Genomic DNA, 21,001 nt, shown 5'->3' with positions numbered 1-21,001 from the left:
CAGGGCTACCCCACCTGCAGACTAATGTATTGTAGCTCACCAACATCGGTGTTGCAAGAAAGTAGCAATAGAAATAAATGGACATACAGAAATTTCAGTGTCACAATTCCTGATTTGTAGCAGTCTAGGCAAACCTTGAATCAGGCCCAATATGCCTAGATAGTTTGCTGGGGATTCTGGGTTGCTTGATCTATAGCACAAAGTATGGCATCACATTGAAGCATATCCCGCACCACTAGATAAAGACACGATTTATAGACATATAACTTAACGGTATTATTGATGAGCAACTCCACAGCAATTAGACCCAATTTCAATCTAAAATCAGGGTTAGGTTAGAATCATGTCCCTTGGGCCAAATTCATTTCTGATGTGAATGCAAAGAAGCCAATAAATTACACCAGGGATGAATTTGGCCTAATGCTTTGAAAACGAAAAGCCTGTAATAGCAGTTGTCCTACTTCTATAGCAATTCTTTATTGTACAGTATTCTTTTCTTATCACTCTATTTCTCACCTACTTTTCTTTTGCTGATCCTTCTTATTTAACATTTCTACAGTGCAAGGGCCTAGGGGCCAACCAGACTGGAACTGCATCATTTCAGGCTCTATATAAACATAGGAAGTGATTTACTTCTTCCTCTCCTGCTTCTTATTCTCAGTTGTAATCCCATAGCACCTCTGGGCATAATACTGTGCATCATTATTCAGCTCTCTATGGAGGCATGTTTAGTCTTACTTGTTTCGCTATAACTAAGACTTTAGAACAAATATTATGTAAAAAGATAATGGATAAAAGCTTTTCTTCTCTTCAGCTAGCTATGCTAACCTAGATACTCTTTATTGACTTCACCCACAAATGTCCTGGGATACATGACTTGTGTGGGCTCTAGAAGGCCCTAGCAAGCTTGACCAGGTTGCTCAGGCAAAGCCCACTGCTAAGTCACTCCTTTCTTCTGCTTCCCCTTTATGTATAGCATCTGGGCCGCAGCATTTAATAAGCTACATCTACTCTCTAGACACACCTTGGCAGTCTGTTCCCATAACTCTGCAGACCTGGCTGAGAAGGCATGACCTGTCTGGAGTTTAGCTCTACCTCTGGGTGATTCTGGCTAACATGCCTGGGGCCTTTCAAAGACCTACAGGGGTAGTATACCTCATCCAATCCCATCCCACCTCTCTCTTTTTACCCAACACACCCACTATTCATACAATGCTCCCCCTTTCTGATTTGCCACACTATCAACCTCCAACATTCAAGTCCATCCTAAAGACTCATTTGTGATGTTCACAAGAAGGGATCAAAATAACTACAGTTAAATTGCTGGCCTTGCAGCTTTGCCCCATCGTCTTTGGAAGCTCCTTGGGGAAAGCACGGTCTTCAGTCCATGCCTTGTGCCGTGCTGAGCTCACATTTAGCACCTCAGACTAACTCACACCGGAAACAACTCATGCCTCTGAACTGGAAGACGCAGAGAGAATATACAGTGGGAGCCCAAACTCACCCCTCAGATAACTCCACTGAAGTCAGCGAGATACACAAACTAGCAAACTGGAGACAAAGTGGCCCAGTATTCAAGCAAGGTGAAACTTAAAGTGAGCTATAGAATTTAACTTGCGATAGAAAACCAGAGGTTTAAATTATTCAGTGTAATACCATTAAATATGAATGTAAGGCAAGCAGATCTCATATGGCTGATTTTGTCTTATACTAAGCTGCACGGTATTTAAAGAACCAAACTAAGGAACTGCCATGGTCCTAGTGTCCTTCAGTTTAACCCTAAAACACTGGGCAAAAACTCCAGCACTCTGAACAGCTCAGAAAAACTTCCTAATTGCTTTGAAGCATTATCTCCTGATTCTGGACCCAGTTTTGCAGTGTGATGAATGTGCGTGAACCCTTAGGCAGGGCTCCGTTTAGGGACAGGAGTCCACCTGTGTGGATCCACAAAACAAGGCTACAAGGCTCCAGGAGGGTGCAGGGACAACCTCTGACCATCACATTGTTTTCTCTAACAAGCCATCACTTTTCCATTTCTGTACAATGTGTTAGGCACAGAGTTTGGATAGGTACATGTGCTTTCTTTAGAAACTGAACATTGCTCTGTTTCACCTTAATCTGCTTGTGGGATTACTATGGAAGTACTTTTTTTTTTTTTAACCTAAATTTGCTCAGAGGGTCTAAGGCCCTAATTCTGTTTCCACTGAAATCCACGAGAATTTTGCCTTGGACTTCAATGGAAACAGGATTGGGCCGTTATCTTGCGTGTCTCTCTTCAGGACACTTTGAACATCACTTTAAAGATACTGTTGCTCATTTTGAAAAGAAATAGCAATTCCCATTTATACTGGAAACAGCCTTTAACTGGAACCATAGATCAAAGGCTCCAGGAGCTTGGGATACAAACATTTATTGAGGGCATTTTGTCCCAAAAGACCCACAAGTACTTCACAGCACTAGTGAAATGCTTCAGGCTGGGGAGTGATGGGCCAATGAGCATACAGCATCCTACAGAGAGGAAGGACATTTCAGCTGTGAAACGTGAGCCAAATCTCTACTCGGACAGAAAATGGCTGGACAGCGGCCCTCACTGGGCAGATATAGCCTTGTTTGTTAAAGGATCGTATTAGGAAGGCTCACATTCTTGTTCATCTGTCTTGAAGCACAAAGGATATGAACCTGCTGGGATTTGAACCTTCAGTTCCAAGAAAGATAGAGCAATAAGGCTAAGGAAAAGAGCAGTGATTTGTTATAGAAATGGTTATTTACTGCTATGTCCATTGCATGTGATCATTCAGAACCGTTCTTAGAATACCTGTCACTCCCTCTTATCTCCATAGCTGTGAATGGTCTCAGTGGAAAGTACCATTGTAAGGATACTTTGCAGTAGATCCAGCCTGAAAAATAGCAAGCTGCCACTTTGATCATTGTTAAGTGTCAATTATTCTTTTAAATGCATTGAATTTTTTATTTACTTTTATATGTGATTAAACAAGAACAGGTCTTGAATACAGTGGAAATGAAAATGTTAAGATGGATGTTTGGAGTTACACAGATGGATCATGTTTAGAACAAATGAATTAGGGAAAGTGCAAAGGTGGTACTAATTACGGAAAAGCTGCGGGAATACAGGCTTAGATGGTTTGGGCATCCAAAAGAAGATCAGAAGAATATATAGGAAACTGGGTGTTAAACTTAGAAGTGGAGGGTCTGAAAAGGGTTGGAAGACCCAAAAGTAGAAAGATGGATATCATACAAAAGGATTGTATTTGCTGCAGAATTTCTGAGCAACTGCTTCAAGACAAATTGGAATAGAAGACATGAGGCACTGACCCCATATAGATGGGAATAGGACCAATGCTAGAGGAAGACTACATTTATATGTGATTAGATTTAGTCACTCAGATTTTGACACTGGAATTTTCCTTTTACATGTGTGTTGCTGAAATCGTGAATTCTTTCTTCTGGGGAAAAATATTGGCCCCAATTCTGTATGATTCTATTCCTGCATTTGGGATAGGAACAGGGTGGTGGGGGCCATGGAAGTGCCTTTTAGATACCTCTGCATTCATATTTTGGGGCAACCAGGAGCCTACCCAGTCCCTGCTGTCAGTTAGAGCAGCCTCTGGACTGCTCCAAATTACACTCTGCTTTTCATGAACCTGGTAAGCAGAGCATAACTGTGAGCTCTGGACATAGCACCAACATGTCCTCCACGTGGTGAGTGAGAACTGAGACACTGGATACATTTACTTTCTGCACATGTTGCAAGGCCTACCTTGGCTCCCAGGTACTTGTGGAAATGGAAGTTGTTCTATCCATTGCTTGGAGCATTCAAGGGTGAAGAGGTTTAGCTATTTAGCAGCCTGTAATGGCATAATAAGTTTATTATTTGTTGTTTCAAATGGCAATACAAGACTGTGACTTTGACTTGTGGGGAGAGTGTTGTAGGAGACACCTTTTAACAGAACATCATCTTTTATAAATACCAATACATTAAGTTATACCAGCACCAAGCTCTTATCTAGCACTTTTCATCAGTGTAACTCAAAGCACTTTACAAAGGAGGTCAGGATCATTGTCCCCATTTTACAGAAGGGGAAACTGAGGCCCAGGGACCGAACGTGACTTTATCCAAGGTCACCCTGCAGACCAGTGGCAGAGCTGGAAATAGAACCCAGGGATTCTGAGTCCTAATCCAGTGCTCTATCGACTAGGAAAAACTGCTCTGAAGAGAAATCCGAGTATAGCTCCTAACCCTCTGCATCACATAACCCTGTGTGATCTTGGACCTGTGTAGATCTCATTATTCACTCTCTATGTGCCTCCCAGTTCTCTCACTGCTCTTACCTGCCTAGTCATTTAAACCTCACTCACCAGCATAGTGTTGCCTCCTCCCTATGTTAAATTTGAACCATCATTCATTCTTTTCTATGTGCTAGAGAATTGGCTTTTTTGTCCCTAAGGCACCCTTTGTCCCCACCCCCCGCAAGGCCCGATTCTCTTAGGGCAAATTAGGACTAGCTCCACACAACTCAGGGTCTGTTTTCACTGAAGCTGGAAGGTGATCAAGCTAGTGTGCTCAAACTAGAAGTGCAAGCACAGCAATGCGAGTGACAGAAGTAGTTAGTGGCCCCAAGTGCAAGCCCATTCCAGACTCTAGACACATACTTGGGTGGCTAACCCTGCCGGCACTCATGCCATCACAGCTACACTTCTATTTTTAGGGCACAAGCCATTAAATCCCTTCTTAAAACCTCTTATTCCAGGAATCCATCTCCTCCGTCATTCTCCTCTCCAGTAATCCACCACCACCACTCCTTTCCTGAACTGTTCTCCCTTGTCCTGTGTTCGTTTGGCTTCTTCATATTAGCATGTCTCCAGTGGTGGTAAATCACCTTGCTCTGGGCTTGTGAAGTGCTGGGTAAATTTATGCCACTCGATGTTGTTGTTAATAATCAGCTTATATGCAGTAAACTGTCTTGTTATGTTTTATTGAAAACGATTAAAACTACTACAGACTGTAGGATGACACATCTTTTAAAAAATTAAGTGTATCATGGTACAGGTATAAAATGGAAGATCAGTTATCTCTGGCAATGGACGTTCTACCTCGGATCTATAACTCTGCATGTCAAGCCACACAGTATGGTTTCCTTTGCACAGGACGCAGGAAAATAAGAATCCGTTTTCAGGACAGCCTGGCACGGTATGACAATATGTAGCAGATGAAAATAATGTTAGGAACATGTGTCATTCTACACATCAGAACTTGTTCTCCCAGCACACACACAGTTGCGGCTGGAGAACAACAGCCTCAGTTGCTCTGACTCATCTGATTCCATCTTGGCAGTATTAGGGCATGATCCTGAAAACCCACAGGTCCCTTTCATTTGAATGGCCACTGAGGGTGTTCAGCACTGCTCACAATCCGGCATTTAATCCCATAAAGAAAGAACTCCTACTGAAACAATGCAAAGGCAACAAAGATATGAGCTGACCCAGCTTGTTTTGTGTCACTGAAATACACAGATAGGATTCGGAGACAACAGGAGCAGAGCAGATCTGCTGAGTGAGAGGATGCTGTGCTATTACACAGTTATTTTTCAGAGAAGACCCACACTTCAAGGTCTAAGCAGGAGCCTTTTGCAGATTTATTCAAGAGAAAGGTGGATGGAATGAAAGTGGGAGTTAGCCTCCCCCAAGCCAAAACACCAACAAACCACAGCGCCCCCCCCCCCCCCCCCCCGCTGATTAGGCTAGGCTGTTCACAAAGGGGAAATTAACCCTTTTGGACCTGCCTGGGTAATCAAGGTCACACACTGAAGCATAAGGTGTGTTTACTCTCCTTATTTTAGCTAGCATAGACGCAAATGTTGTTAATGATCATAACATTTTCCAGCCCTTTCTAATAGGCAAGCTGCAGTGGGCATCTCAATGTCCTTGTGCAGTAGCAGCAGGAGTGTTATATGCACAGCCCTGGTACTCAGCTGTAAGCAGGACCTTAATTCTGCTGCAGGATTCTTGGGTCCTCAGGCACTCTGGTATAATGCATACTCTGTGCAAAGCTTAAACCAGGTTGCCTGAGTTCACAAGTCTCAGGTGGGCTGGTTACTGGCTAGGGATGGTGATGTGGCTAAATCTGAAATGAATGGGGTGCAGCACTGGTCATCCCCTCCCTAGTCTGTTCTCCCTCAGAGCAGGCAAGAGCATGACAAATGTAAACCTAGTCAAGCCCTAATCCTCTGTTATGAAACATTCCATCAGCCAGGACAGAGCAGACACTTTCAGCAGACACAGTGTAAAGTAGCATCTCCTTGTCATGACTACACATTTACCCTTTTTTGGCAGTGAGGTTCCATGTGTTCCTCATATTCTGGACAAGAGTAAAAAGGGCTGATCAGATTTTTGCCATGCTCTTTGTAATTTTTGACCCCTCAGTCAAGCCCCCTCTAATTCTCCTCCTTTCAGGCCTAGGGAACCGTTCTTGAGTAGGCAAACTTTAAATAAATCCAATCTTGGTAATAAACATTTGTTTCTTTTAAATGAATGGCTTCATTTGCCATTTGGTGAGCACGGCTTACTGACTGTTTAGCTTTTACCATTCTGGTAGCTCTCTCAGCTCCAATGGTTCCTGCTGGTCTCCTGTCATTTAAAATTCAATTGGGATTTTCACCATGTTGATAATTGCACAGAGGTCTAATAAAGATCTTGCATATTGTTTCTAACTTTATTCCATGGAGCACTATGAGGACAGGGGGAATGTGCTTCATGGGGAGAAAAAAAAGAGGTCAAACGATTGATTTTAAATAGTTTTCTTCAAAAATTTGAAAAGAAGCAGTATGAGGGCGTGATTTGGTCTCATTTAAATGCATATGAATGATCACATTCACAGTTTTCAAGTCTGAATGATGGCAGAGGGAGAAATGAGAGGGCACCTAGAAGGAGAAAAACATTGCAAGCCTGTTCACACCTTGTGACCATGCCACTACCTAAGGTACATGTACACGTATGGCAGCATGTAGGGTACAGACACTGCACGCCCAGCTAGCACAGATATAAATAGCAGAGTAGACGGTGAGGCACTGTTTTAGGCGAGTAGAGTGCCCTGCACGCCTGAACTCTGTGTACCCTGCACAGCTCTCTGCGCACTCACGCAGCGCCTCCCGAGTCTGCAGTGCTATTTTTCGCAGTGCAGCGTTCCACTGCCTCCCCACTGCCAAAGCCCTCTAATGCAACTACACAAGACAGAACGTGTCACAGGCTACTGATTAACATTTACAAACAGCAATAGGACTCGCATGGCTTATTCCCATTCATTGCACAATTAGGCTGGTGGGTGCTCTGTATTGAAAAGAATCAAACTCACTGTGTAACTGCACATGATTATTTTTTGTGGTTTTGCCCTCTGTCCCATTAGCATTTTTGTACGTGAGTCACTCTATTGCAATAAAACCCCACTGAAGTCTTTTTCCATCACAGAACAGGTAGCCTAGGTCTAAACACAGAGTTAAACAGCATGCAGATTGCTTTCTCTCCGTTTCCAGAATAAAGCATTTAGCTATCAGTTTTAAAGTCAGTCTGTCAGGCACATTTGTTTCAAGTCAAATAAAGAATTCCTCCTCCTCTTCATTTCCATTCCCATAGTTTGCTCTTGATATTCGCAAGTGAAAGTCTGAAGCTGTCTGTCCTGCGCCTTCATTTCTTTTGACAGCAAATGACGGCAGATGGGTTCTAGCCTCAGAAGGCAAGTTGATTCTGGAGCCAGCAGCAGCTAATGAATAATTTGGTGCTTGTGCTTGAGGAAGGCTGTCCTGCAAGTCCCTTGAAAACCTGCTAAAGGGAGATGGAGTGAATTCAGAATTTACTACTGTGAATCCTGTGTCAACATTGGTCTCTGCTTCTTGCCTTCGAAACCGGATTTCTTGGCTGGAGGTGGTCAGTGTAGTGCCTGCACTTACATTGAAAGAGGTGGTGTCAGACTGTGAAGTAGCTGCTGGACTGCTGGCCTGGGATGCAGAGCAGGAGTTACTCTGTGGGGTGCTGCTAACACTCCCAGAAATAATTCCGTGTTCCGATTTGATTTTACACTTCATCATTCTGACCTTCCGGCTTTTCTGCTCTGAATTAACCCACTTTGTGGGAAAAGGGGCTAGAGTGGAATTCTGTAGGATCTTTTCTTCACCTGCATTATTGTGCTGATTGGAAAGTCCATCATTTTTTTCAGTGTGTTTTGAGTTGCCTTGCACCTGTTAAAGAAAGATTGATGAGAACACTATTAAACCATTGCTTGAACAGCAATGAAGTGACTACTGTGTCCTCAACTGCAGCTATCATGCTGAAATCATCTACAACTTAATGATGAAGGGTCCCATTAGTATCTTCTGCAGTTACACAACTCGGATGTGGAAACCCATGCTAAAGAATTTATGAATACATTCATTTCAATGTATAAATTTATCATTTTACTTTGAAACTAATCACAGTTCACAAATCTCACTCTTTTGATAAAGAAAAACAAAACAAAAACAAAGATTCAGTGGTACCATTAGAGTCATCATTTCTAACCTTATTTTAAGTCACACATGCACTGAATTTTATGGTCTCCTACAAATGTTAAATTAGTTTGTTGATTTAGTTCTGAGATTCCAAAAATCCAGTCTGATTTGTGTTAAAATAACTAACATTTTTCATGAGTTTTAAGATTAAAATCTGTTGGAAAAAGTAATACTTCAGAACACAAAGTGTCTAGTGAGTTCTTGGAGTGCGTTGGGAACAACTTCTTGTTTCAGAAGGCGGAAGTAGTAACCATGGGGGTGGCCACTTTAGGCTTAGTTCTGACTAACAGGGAGAAATTGATTGTGAATCTGAAGGTTTAAGGCAACTTGGAGGAAAGTGACCATGAAATGATAGATTTCATGATTCTAAGGAAAGGAAGGAGTGAGAGCAGCAGAATAAGGACAATGGACTTAAAAAAAACAGACTTTAACAATCTTAGACAATTGACAGGTAGGGAGGGGAAGAACAGAAGGGAAAAATTGTTCAGGAGACGTGGCAGTTTCTCAAAGAGACAATATTAAAGGCACAACAGCAAACTATCCTGACACAAAGGAAAAATAGCAAGAATAGGAAGAGGCCAATTTGGCTCCATGAGGAGCTCATTAATGACCTGAAAATCAAAAGGGAATCCTACAAAAAGTGAAAACATGGAAAAATTGCAAAGGATGAGTTCAAAAGACTACCACAAGCATGTAGGGACAAAAATCAGAAAGCTAAGGCACAAAAACAGTTACACCTAGCAAGGGACATGAAAGGAAATAAGAAGGGTTCTATAAATACATTAGGAATCAGAGAAAGAAGAAAGGAAGGCTAGGTTAACTACTTAGCGGGGAAGGGGAGCCACTAATGGATGACATCATGAAGGCAGAGGTGTTTGATGCCTTTTTTGCTTCAGTCTTCTCTAAAAACGTAACATGCAACCAGATGCTTAACACAATTAATATTAACAAGGGGGAAGGAACACAAGCCAGAACATGGGAAGAACAAGCTAAAGAATATTTAGATAGGTTAGATGTATTCTAGTCGACAGGCCCTGATTAAATTCATTCTATACTACTTAAGGAATTAGCTGAAGAAATCTTGGAATCAATAGCGATTGCCTTCAAGAGCTCATGGATGATGGGCAAGGTCCCAGAGGACTGGAGAAGGGCAAACATAGTACCTATCTTTAAAAGAGGAAACAAAGAGAACCTAGAGAATTATAAACCATTCAGCCTACCGTCGATACATGGAAAGATGCTGGAATAAATTTTTAAACAATCAATTTGTAAGCACCAACAGAATAATAGAGTGATAAGTAATAGCCACCATGGATTTTTCAAGAACAAATCATGCCAAACCAACCTAATTTCCTTCTTTGACAGGGTTACTGGACTATTGGATCAAGGAAAAGCTGTAGATGTGATATAATAAGGCTTTTGACATAATCCCACATGATATTCTCATAAGCAAACTAAGGAAATGTGATCTAGATTAAATTACTATAAGGTTGGTGCATAACTAGCTAAAAAACCATACTCTGAGTAGTTATCAGTGGTTTGCAATAATATGAGAATACAACTGTGTGATAACAAATCCAGACTAACTTTTTTGTGAAGACCTCCATATGTCCCCAAGATGATGCCCTTAAATACTGAAATCCCTTCTGGTTAATGACCAAAGCTCTCAAAACCTTGGGACCATCACCAAAAGACAAATGGCAGAGGCTGTGGATAAACAGCTAGGTCAAGAATCAAGATCTCATTATGGATCCTACAGATCGGCTACCTGGCTTTGCCAGGCTATGTAAGATAAGGAGTGAAATGCCTCAGAACCTCACAACACAATTTCCTACTACACAAATGGACAGCATGATATGCAAATGTGAAGAAGATGCCCAAACCATGGACTGCAAGACAGTAAATATTATAATCTCTCTGTAAATCCATGATGTGCCCACAGTTCTGGTCCCCCCATCTCAAAAAGGACATAGCGGAACTGGAAAAAGTTCAGAGAAGGGCAACAGAGATGATAAAGGAATAGCTTCCATAAGAGGAGAGACTAAAAAGATTAGGGGTGCTTGGCTTCAAAAAAAAAATTGACAAGTCAGGGGGGATAAGATACAGGTCTAAAAGTCATGAATGATGTGGAAAAAGTGAATAAAGAAGTGTTATTTACCTTTTCCCACAATAAAAAAAAATGTATAGACAGCAGATTTAATACGAAGAAGAGGAAGTAACTTTTTCACACAACACACAATTAACCTGTGGAACCCATTGCCACTGGATGTTGTGCTGGCCATACCTATAACTGGGTTCAAAAAATAACTAGATAATTTCATGGATGAAAGGACCATCAATAGCTTCTAGCCAAGATGGTCAGGGATGCAACCCCACTCTTGGGCAGTCCTAAACCTTTGACTGCCGGAAGACAGGAGGAGAAAACAGGGGTAGATTTCTCCAACTGCCCTGTGCTGTACACTCCCCTTGAAGCTCTGGTACTAGCCATTGTTGGAGACAGGATATTGGGCTAGATAAATCATTGGTGTGACCCAGTATGGCATTTCTTATGTTCTTAAGATGAAATTCAATAAAGGCAGGTGCAAAGTACTACACTTAGGAAGGAAAAAAGTCAAATGCACAACTACATAACAGAGAATGACTGGCTAGACAGTTGTACTGCAGTACTACTGGGAGTTATAATGGATCACAAATTGAATACAAACCAACAGTGTGATGTAGGTGCAGAAAAGGCCACTATCATTTTGGGGTGTATTATAATAGAAGGGTCGTATGGAAGATACGGAGGTAATTGTCCCATTCTGCATGGTACTAGTCAGGCCTCAGCTGGAGTATTGTGTCCAGTTCTGGGCACCACACTTCAGGAAAGATGTGGACAAACTGGAGAGAACTCCGAGGAGAGGAACAAAAAAGAGAAAAGGTTTAGAAAAACTGATCTATGTGGAAAGGTTAAAAATACTGGGCACGTTTAGTGTTGAGAAAAGAAGGCTGTGGGGGACCTCATAACAGTCTTCAAATATGTAAGGGTGTTTTATAAAGAGGATGGCGATCAATTGTTCTCCATGTCCACTGAAGGTGGGACAAGAAGTAACTGACAATCTTTAGCAAGGGAGATTTAGATTAGGGAAAACTTTCTAATGATAAAAATAGTTAAGTACTGGAATAGGTAACCAAGGAAGGTTGTGGAATCCCTATGATTGTCTAACCTTGTCTTAAAAACCTCCAACCACCTGTCAGGGATGGTCTAGGTACACTTGGTCCTGCTTCAGCATGGGGGAGTGGACCAGATGACCTCTTGTGGTCCTTTCCAGCCCTAAATTTCCATGATTATATCAACGAAGTATGAGCATTAGCAATCTCCTATAAACCCTTCAGGAAAGGGTAGAGAATGGAACAGTAAAGTAACTAAAGATAACTCAAGGAAGACAACTGAGATCACGGAGGACGTGTGAGCATGTGAAATATCAGGTCTCTTATCAATTATACTATCTATCCCATAATAAATAACCCAAATATAAGAATAGTAATAGACTCCAAGCATCATTTATTTGCTGGAGGAAAAAAAAACAGAGGGATCAGAAGGAGAATGGTAATTATGGGTGAGAGCCTGCCAACCCTGACTCTTGGAAGTCGTTCTTAGTAAGGAGTAAAAAACTACTCACTCAAGTAAGCATAAGTCATATGACTCAGGGTTTGCAGGATCAGGCCTTAAGTCACCAAATGTATTTTGATACCCAAGCATCTTTATCTGAAAAGGGTTGCCCCCTCTTACAACACCCATGTCTCAGTCTGATGCCAGAGCTGCCCCTCTGCCAAGTGGTAGCAGATGTTTGAGGAATTGCAGGTTGGCTTCCCAGTGGTGAAGAAATCAGAATACACCCTGACTCTGTCACTAAGTGTAACTTGTTTTATTTACACACATATGCCAGTCCTGGAACAGAGACAATCACAAATAGCATGCAGGGCAATCCCTTTTTTCAGGCATCTCAACTCAACGCTAATGCCCAGAGAGCAACTCTGCCTCAAGAACTGATTATAATCAGAGACCCAGGCAGTGAGCAAACTTTCCTGCTGCTCACACAGCTCCCTCTCTGTAGATTGCCTATACACAGAATCTAGTGTAACCAAGTCACTAACAGCACACAGCAATGTCCTTCTAAGACTGAACATTTGCTCAAACACTTAGGGCCTGTCTACACAGTAACTTAATGTGTGGCAACCCAGGGTGTGAATGTACTGTGGATTAGCCTAACACATACTAAGTTGCCATGTGAACTATGCTACCATGTTCTAAACATTCTGTAGTGCACTTTGTCATACTGCTGTTAGTGTCAAAACGCACTACCGACCTCTTAGTGCATGGTAGCAGGACCCACTTAGTGCAAGGCAAGCTAGTGCAGCACTTTACAGTCACACCTTGTTGCAACTGTGTCGCCATGTAGACAAGTCATAACACAAGAGAGCTTGGAAAGTTATGCCACCTGTTGGCACCTGCTGTGACAGAAAAAATGCTCACCTATGATTCTCTGGAGAACAGACAGAGTGACTAGTATAGGGGTGAGCACATCCGGCCTGCGGGACCCTCCTGCCCAGCCTCTGAGCTCCTGGCCCGGGAGGCTAGTCCCCGGGCCCACCCCCACTCGCCCCCCTCCCCCGCAGCCTCAGTGCGCCATGCTGCTGGTGTAGAGTATTAAACTGCTCCGCGTAGGAATGTGCTACTGGTAGCATTTACAGAGAGCTATGTACTACTCTACGCCGGAGCAACGCTCTGGGTGGCCGGGCAACGCTCTGGGCGGTGCGGATGTAGCGCCGCCAGCCACTGGTGCTCTGTGCTGCGTGGTCAGAGGGCAGGGAGCGGGGCGGGTTGGATAGAGGGCAGGGGAGTTCAGGGTGGTGGTCAGGGGGTGGGGGTGTGGATGGGGCAGGAGCAGTCAGAGGGCAGGGAACGGTGGGTGGGGAGTTGAATGGGGGCAGGGGTCCCGGGGGGGGGCAGTCAGGAAGGAGGGGGCGTTGGATGGGGCAGTGGGGGGCAGTCAGAGGCAGGGATTCCGGGGGCGGTCAGGGAACAGGGAGCTGGGGGACGGGCTGGATGGGGCAGGGGTCCCGGGGGGGGGGAGCCGTCAGTGGGTGAGAAGCAAGGGGGGGCAGATAGAGGACAGGGCACAGCCTCCCCTAACCGGCCCTCCATACCATTTCCGAAACCTGATGTGGCCCTCAGGCCAAAAAGTTTGCCCACCCCTGGACTAGTAAGCGTGATAAGCCAAGGACATTTTATACTTGTAATTGATCAAGATAAGTTCTGCAACAGGGAGGACAGACTGAAAAGCAGGAAGGTGATCCCTTAACAGAGACAAACTATTAAATAGGTTTCCAAAAAGTCATTCAACATGGAGATGCCCTAACTAATGCTAACTGGTCATTAGCAAGGATCATATGGAACCTTTGTGACTTAAGTAGGATTAGTTCCTTTTCTTAAGTGACAAACCAGGGATACTGTCTTTTCTTCAGCATGAAGAATACAATCCTGGGAAGTGCTGAGAGCCCTCAACTTCCATTACCTCTCGTGGGATCTGAGAGTCCCCGGGTCACAGGATCAGGCTCTTCATGCCAAATTATCAGCATATCAATGTGCTTCTTGAAGCAACAAAACAAAACATAAACCCCAAGTTCAGATTGGCTCCCAGTTCCCTTGACGGGAGGCGGATGAGTCACAGCTAAAAAACAAATCCTAACGCTCTCCTGCCAGGGAATTCAAATGCATCTGTCAAAGTGAAGCCCTTGCCTACATCAAATGGGTAGCCACCTAATTTGCAGATAGACAGGATGAAAAGTGCAAACACTTAAAAGCAAAAGCTGCATTGAGAATTAACAGTGAGAGATCAGTGTAGAAATTAGCCATGGATTAGCAGGAATTGTACCAAATAATCTCTAGAAGGAATAGAAAGAGAAAAAATAAAAATGAAGGCGAAATCCTTCTGCCAAAGAATCAGAGAAAAATTAAAACTACACAGGATTGCTACAAATTATTAAAATAATCCAAATTATACTGTACACAGAAGTATGAGAAAATGGATGAAAATACGAGGACATAAAAATGTTTAAATGGAAAATGCTGAGTAATTTAGATCCAAAAGGAATAATAGTTCAGCAATACACTTAGTTGATATGTTTTAATTGAAATTTTGAATTTTCAAAAAAATCTATTAAATCTATAAACTCGTTGGAAAAAAAACTTTTTTGTGGAAAATTTTCAACCCCAAAATTGACATTTCTAAAATATTCAGGTAGATTGATTCAAAAGCATGTTACAAATACTGGGCCTGTTCCCATAGCTCTTATTCCTGTCCACCATTTGAAGATGAAGCCATTTTAAAGTTAACTCTTAGTAATTATTACTGTATTACAGCAATGCCAAGAGCCTACAACCAGATCAAGGCCCTGTTGTGTTAGGTGCTATACATCCATATACTAAATGAAAGTTCCTGCCTCAAATAGCTATAAAAGCTATTGGGCCTGATTCTTTCCCTCACACTGGTGCTAATCAGGACTTAGTTCATTAAAGTCAAGGGAGTTAAACTGATTTAAAGTGCGTGGAGAATCAGAGCCACTGAATTCATTTTTTTCATTTCTAGCTCTGGGTGACTCATTTACTGCCCAATAACACCAAGTGCTGGGTGCTTCCTGTTAGGTGTGTAATGCTTATCTCCAGCTTCTCACAATGCCCTCAAATATATCAAGCTTTTAATCTTTCTGCCCTCCATTTCCCCATCCGTACAATGGGGATGCTACCTGTGACAGATATGCACAATATCTGATATGCATGTTAGCCTGCCATAGCCTTGAAGAAACCTTACTGAATTAAGTGTGCTTGGGGTCCACAGTACTAAATGCAAAGTTTGTGTGTCATTGTGGGCTGGGATCATATGTAACCTCTAGGCAGGAGATGTAATGTAAGGCCTGAAGGATCACAGAACTATACTGAACAACGTGCCAAACAAGAACGGACTTTTGGGACAATATGTTTGAAGTGGATTTCCTGGCAAATATCAAGGGGGAGGCGAATGCAAATTCCCAACTTCCAGACCAGTAAAGTGCACATAAGTAGGCAGACAGATCAAATCAAATGTAAAGCAATGCAGTGTGGGATAGCAGTAGGAGGACTGCCAGAGGTGGAAAAGTTAATCCAAAATACAGACAGGTCCACTTGAACCATTTTCCAGACTAATTCATCCTGAAATGAACTAAATCCACTTTCAAAATGGATTATCTAATTTGCAAAAGGACACAAGATTATTCTAAAAAGAATTGTGCCATGTGAACACAAGTCAGTTTAAGCCGAAAAACCAAAAGTTAACATGAAAAAAACTACCCATGGAAACAAGCCTTTATTCACTATGATTTATTCACTCCAGCCTAGGCAGTACAGTTTCACGGCTCAGTTGAACAACTAAACATTCACAAAAATTGAAGGATACCATACACCCAAATATACCCTTCCTCGGGTGGCACCCAATAGCACAGCTAGAAATCAGCTTCTGAAAGCTTTTCCACTCTAAACCCTTATCATAAAGAAATAATTCAGACACTTACAGTAATTTGATCGGAGGGTGAAACTTTGTCTACAGACCAGCCTGCAAAGGCCTTGCATTTCAGGTTATCATTTATCAAGTCTAACTGCGCAATGTCATATCAGCCCAGGGGGAGATATTACAAAAATATCTGGCAATCTTTTTATGTTACTTTGTGTGGTTTTATTAATGGGGAAAGCACCCAGAGTATGGGATGGACAGCTATAAATATTCTATAAATTTGAAGGAAGAAATAAATAATAGTAAAACAACTATCTTCCAATCAGACACTGTGTTCTTTGCTAGCAAGTCACCTATTGAATTAAAGAGAAAACACACAAAAAACCCAATACCTGAAGCAAGATTTTGTTTCCTTCGTAGTCCTGAGTTTGCCATCGGGTTCTACTGATAGGAATACATGGATTAGGCAGAAGAGGTACCAGCTTCCCAATTTCGTGCACCTTGAATTGCAACACGGAAGATTCTTTCAGTTCAACAGAGACCCCAGGGGGAAGCTGCTTCAAGCAGAGCTGAACAGCAACGGTTTCTGTTGCATACAGCACAAAGACACAGAAGTTACTCTTCTGCATAGATGCTTCTTTCTGCAGAATCATCTCGTAAAGTCTGACTGCATCATCATAGTTATCAAAGCTACAGTAGAGGGTCACACGCAGAATTTCAGTGCCATAATGAACTTGCCGCAAACCCCATACAGGCATATGCTCATCCAGACCATAAAATTCCTGACTAGCAGGTGCATAAGGGTACAGTTTCCCATTAGCATGTTGCATGTGGTGATCCTGCCATGGAGGGTGCTGGAAAAAATCATGGACCCGAAAAATCCGTTCTTCCCCAAAGTCCTCATGCAGGAAAAGGAGAATGGACATCCCAGGAAATCCAGAGCTTTTCCGGCGATATTTCTCATAATACTTCAATGGAGTAACACGTTCAGATACGAGGAAGAGGCGAACATCCAGGCAGATCCACCCCAGAAGCCGATCAAGAGTTTGCTGCAAGAGTAATGAATGTCCAGAGGTGGCAAGAAGATGCACAGTCATCACCAACGAGTCTGCTCTTCCATCCATTGTAAAATCACCTTGAGAATAAAAATAAAGACAGATGAGTGCTTCCATATACACTGAATAATCATAAACAATTATACTTTGGATTTCTCTTTTGCTTCCCATCTGAAGATCTCAGCATGCTTTACATGCCTCACAACATCCCTGTGAAGTAAAGACTTGTAGCTGTATCTATATTTTACGGATAAAAGACGAAGCACAAAGAGGTTAAGAGATTTGCCCAAGGTCATACAGAGGAACAGTGACAGAGCTGTGAATAAATCTCTCACTGTGAATAAGTCTCTCCCAGTCCTGATCTTTAACCAACAACTAATACAAATAGAAACCATCTGACATTCCCCCTCAAAAACAAAAAACCCAAGCCCTAACATTTTTGTCCTTCATAGTGCAATACAGTGGCGATTAAGAACACTGAAATACTAGCGCAGTTATTCTCAAATGCGTAGATTACTTTTAAAATATACTTGCCAGTTGACCATGGAAATGCAAACTTTGAGATCTAGCAGAACCCTGGCAACGGACAACAAGAGACGCAGTTACTGCCTCAGTGCAAATGCAATGCGGCACTTGTGTTTTAAAGCCTCAGCATGCATTGTTTTTTTAGTCAATGTGCCAATGTTTTTGCTAGATCTAAAGCTTGTGATCTTTATGAGTAACACCCTTCCAGGGTGTGCGGATAAACTATTCTTTAAAAAGAGAAAGGGAAACAGGCTAACAAAAGAAAAACAAATGTGAACTGTGCAGATAACAATTAGTGCAGATGTGAATCAATCTAAGGAAAGACAAGAGTTTAGGGAGATGCCTTAAATCCTAGTTTTCCCATTGTGTCATTTTACACAGCAGGGAGAGCATGCTGCCCTTCGGTTCTAATCAAAATATTTCAGTGCCCTGTTTATTACATTTATTCCAAAGTAATCCCAGTGCCGGGTTTTCCCTCCTCCCCCCCCCCTTTTTTTGGTGCATTTCTATTGCTACGCTGTATTTGGATAAACTCCTACATTTATGTTATTTGTGCATGTAAACAGATCATGACCATTATTATTTGCCTTTACAGATGAATATAGTTTCTACCCAACTACAAAGAGAATGCTGAAAACATTACTCCTTCCAGCTTTTCTCTAGGGACCCTGGACAACTAAACAATACTGGCCCTGGGTTCTCCATCATGTTGCCAATTCAGAAGCAATTTACACAGAGCAAGTTAACCTCAATTCTTCAGACAGAACTTTCTTTACTTCTGCATGTATTTAGGTCAAGGGTTATAATTTCTGGTGATGTATCTGACTACATATGTTTAGGAACCACAGCTCTCTTTGCTTTTCCTCTTTCCAAAGAAGCAGAGTGCACAAAATGACAGCTATTGTTGTTCAACAACGGTGTTTCCAAACCCGGGCATTAATAAAACTCTGTTTTTGAAGGGATTGTGTTATCCAAACTTTGATCCAGCAGTGAATAACTTTCAAACTGCAGTACAGACAGAAGCCTCGTTCATTAAAAGTTTGTATTTTAAACCAAATGTTATGGACTGAACCATAATGGACTGAACTGAAACACCAGGTTTGAACAACCTTGAAGTTTGGAAAGTTCCATGTCTGAATGTTGTGGCCTTATGTGTCTCATTATAAAAGACCACTTTTAATTGACTTTAAAATATATATTTTATATACATACATAGAGAGAGAGAATCACTCTTATTTTAATTAATCTAGGTTTTTACCATGGTGATAATCCCAATATAAAACACAGAATTATAGATTAGATATAGATAAGATCTGGGGAAGTTTTATACAAAAATCTGTTTTACAGCCCTGGCTACTTGACAGTAACTGCAGTGAAATGCTGGGAGTGGTGGGGGCAGAACTACCCTGGCGACAATTACAGGAATTCGATGAAAAGAACAGAAACCAATTATAGCACTTCAAGCAATGTAAGTGTTTAAGGCTTCAGATGAAACACTGTAAATGAATTCTGAACAACATTTTTTCTAAGGCACTTTTGTCAGCCCAAAGGGAAGGGAATATTTGATTAACTGTGTGCTGAACCTCATATACCAGCGAATGGGAAAGCAAAGTCAGCTGGCTTCCTCTGTGTTTGAGATGAACGGGGTGTTTGCCTGAGTGAGGAGGACTGATTAGAACTAAGGAGGAACTTCAGGTTTTGGTCTTCAGTAAGTAATACTAGTGCAAATGGTACCCATGCTCTTAGGCAGGCTGCGGCTGAGCCAAGCAGCTTGGAAGGGGCATCCTAGGCTATCGGGTCACTACTGTGCTCATATGTAAAAAAAACCCCATTATTGTGGTTGTTTTCTGATCAAACCTACTATATAGAGGATGATGAAGGATGAAGATGATGATATAAGCCAGGAAACAAAAAACAAACCCCACTGTAGCTGATCAGAGCGTAAAATATATTCAGGACCACGTGTTTATTGATACAACCGTTCTACCAACACCTGAATTATCAGCCACTACTTTGGATACCTTCCTGACTAAGCAGTCAATCCATTCCGCCATCCCGTTTGTGGGTTTCCTCCCCACGCTGTGTGTCCCCCTCCCCCACCAGTCCCATCGGGTGTCTCTCTCTCTTCACTCCCATTGTGTGTGTTTGTGTGTGCATCTTTCTCCCTCCTTAGTCCACACTTGCTCTCCCCAGGATCACCATGGTGCTGCTACTTCTAAACACGCCGTTTTCCCCAGGGTGCTAGCAAGAGCACCAAAGGGAAAGTGGCATGGTCACGTTCAGTTTCAACATACTGAGTACACGAGTAGCACTGAAAAAGGAGCATCGGAGAATCCCTCCTGCTTAGAGCTGGAAAAAACCTATTCCCCTCCTATGTCCCAGCAAGCCCCTATACTGTGGGGGGGGGAGAAACACATGAGAAGAGATCAGTGCAGTAATAATCCGATTACAAATAATTGTCATCTCCTTCCCTTTCTCCAGTACAGCATGTACACTCAGGAGTGAAGGAGCTGATATACTAGCTTGTTGGCAAGCCCTTAGTTTTCATAGGTGTGAACAGAGAGCATGGTTTGCCCTAGTTTCCTTGTTGTGAGTCACATCAACCTCACTGCAATACCTCTGGAAACAAACAGCTTTTCCACCTCTGTTCAGGTCACTATGACAGCCTGGCTGAGTAAAAACCCCATGGATGTAAAAATATATTCAGGAAGGAGACACATTCTTGAATGCAACACAAAAAATAGAGTATTTTAAACTGAAATTTTACGAGCTAGCATGGGGGGGGGCAGGGGAGTTATTAAAATTAAAAATATATAGGCATTAAGTCTTCATCAAACTTCCAATGAAGTCAGTGAGAGTCTTTCCATTGATTTCAAAAGGGACAGCATCAGCACGAGGATAATGCCATGATAAAGTAGCCTACAAGTGTTAGTGCCCTTGTATATTCATACCAACAGGTCTACACAATGTACTTAATATATCAGAGAGCAAATGAAGGAAAAAAACCATACGTGATCGATCAAGTTTACAAAAAATCCAGCTCCACTTCTGATCTGGTGTTCGTGGCTCCTGTCATATTCTCCCAGCATACGGTGGAGAAGATCAGCTACTGATGTCTCAAAGGATGCAGCAGTACATGCCGGGTTATACAAATCCAAAATAAGGTGCTAATGTGAAAATCAGCAAGTGGTTTTAACCAGGTAAAAAAGTGGGTTCTTCGAGCATGAACACACTGCAGCTGGGACCCAGCCTCCCCACCCAGCTAGACAGACATGCACTAGCTCTACTCGAACTAGCATACTAAAAATAGCAATGCGGCCAGATGCACGGGCCT

At 42.3% G+C, this 21,001-nt stretch overlaps 1 protein-coding gene across 3 annotated transcripts in view; it reads right to left on the bottom strand.

Moving 5' to 3' along the window:
• Nucleotides 1-5,737: 5,737 nt before the first annotated feature.
• The window catches only part of FAM124B (family with sequence similarity 124 member B), a 28,316-nt gene continuing 13,052 nt past the window's right edge, over nucleotides 5,738-21,001 (bottom strand). For all 3 annotated transcript variants that reach the window (XM_084639193.1, XM_084639194.1, XM_084639195.1), the window contains 2 exons: nucleotides 16,480-17,222; nucleotides 5,738-8,249 (listed from right to left, as the gene is read on the bottom strand). In XM_084639193.1, coding sequence (XP_084495319.1) covers nucleotides 7,605-8,249; nucleotides 16,480-17,211 — 1,377 coding nt within the window. In that variant the 5' untranslated portion in view covers nucleotides 17,212-17,222 and the 3' untranslated portion in view covers nucleotides 5,738-7,604. The remainder of the gene's footprint in view (nucleotides 8,250-16,479; nucleotides 17,223-21,001) is intronic.

Source organism: Lepidochelys olivacea (genome assembly GCF_965140295.1).
Source record: "Lepidochelys olivacea isolate rLepOli2 genome assembly, chromosome: 9".
NCBI lineage: Eukaryota > Metazoa > Chordata > Testudines > Cheloniidae > Lepidochelys > Lepidochelys olivacea.
Note: the sequence above shows the minus strand (reverse complement) of the source record. Positions and strands in the feature narration are given on the sequence as shown.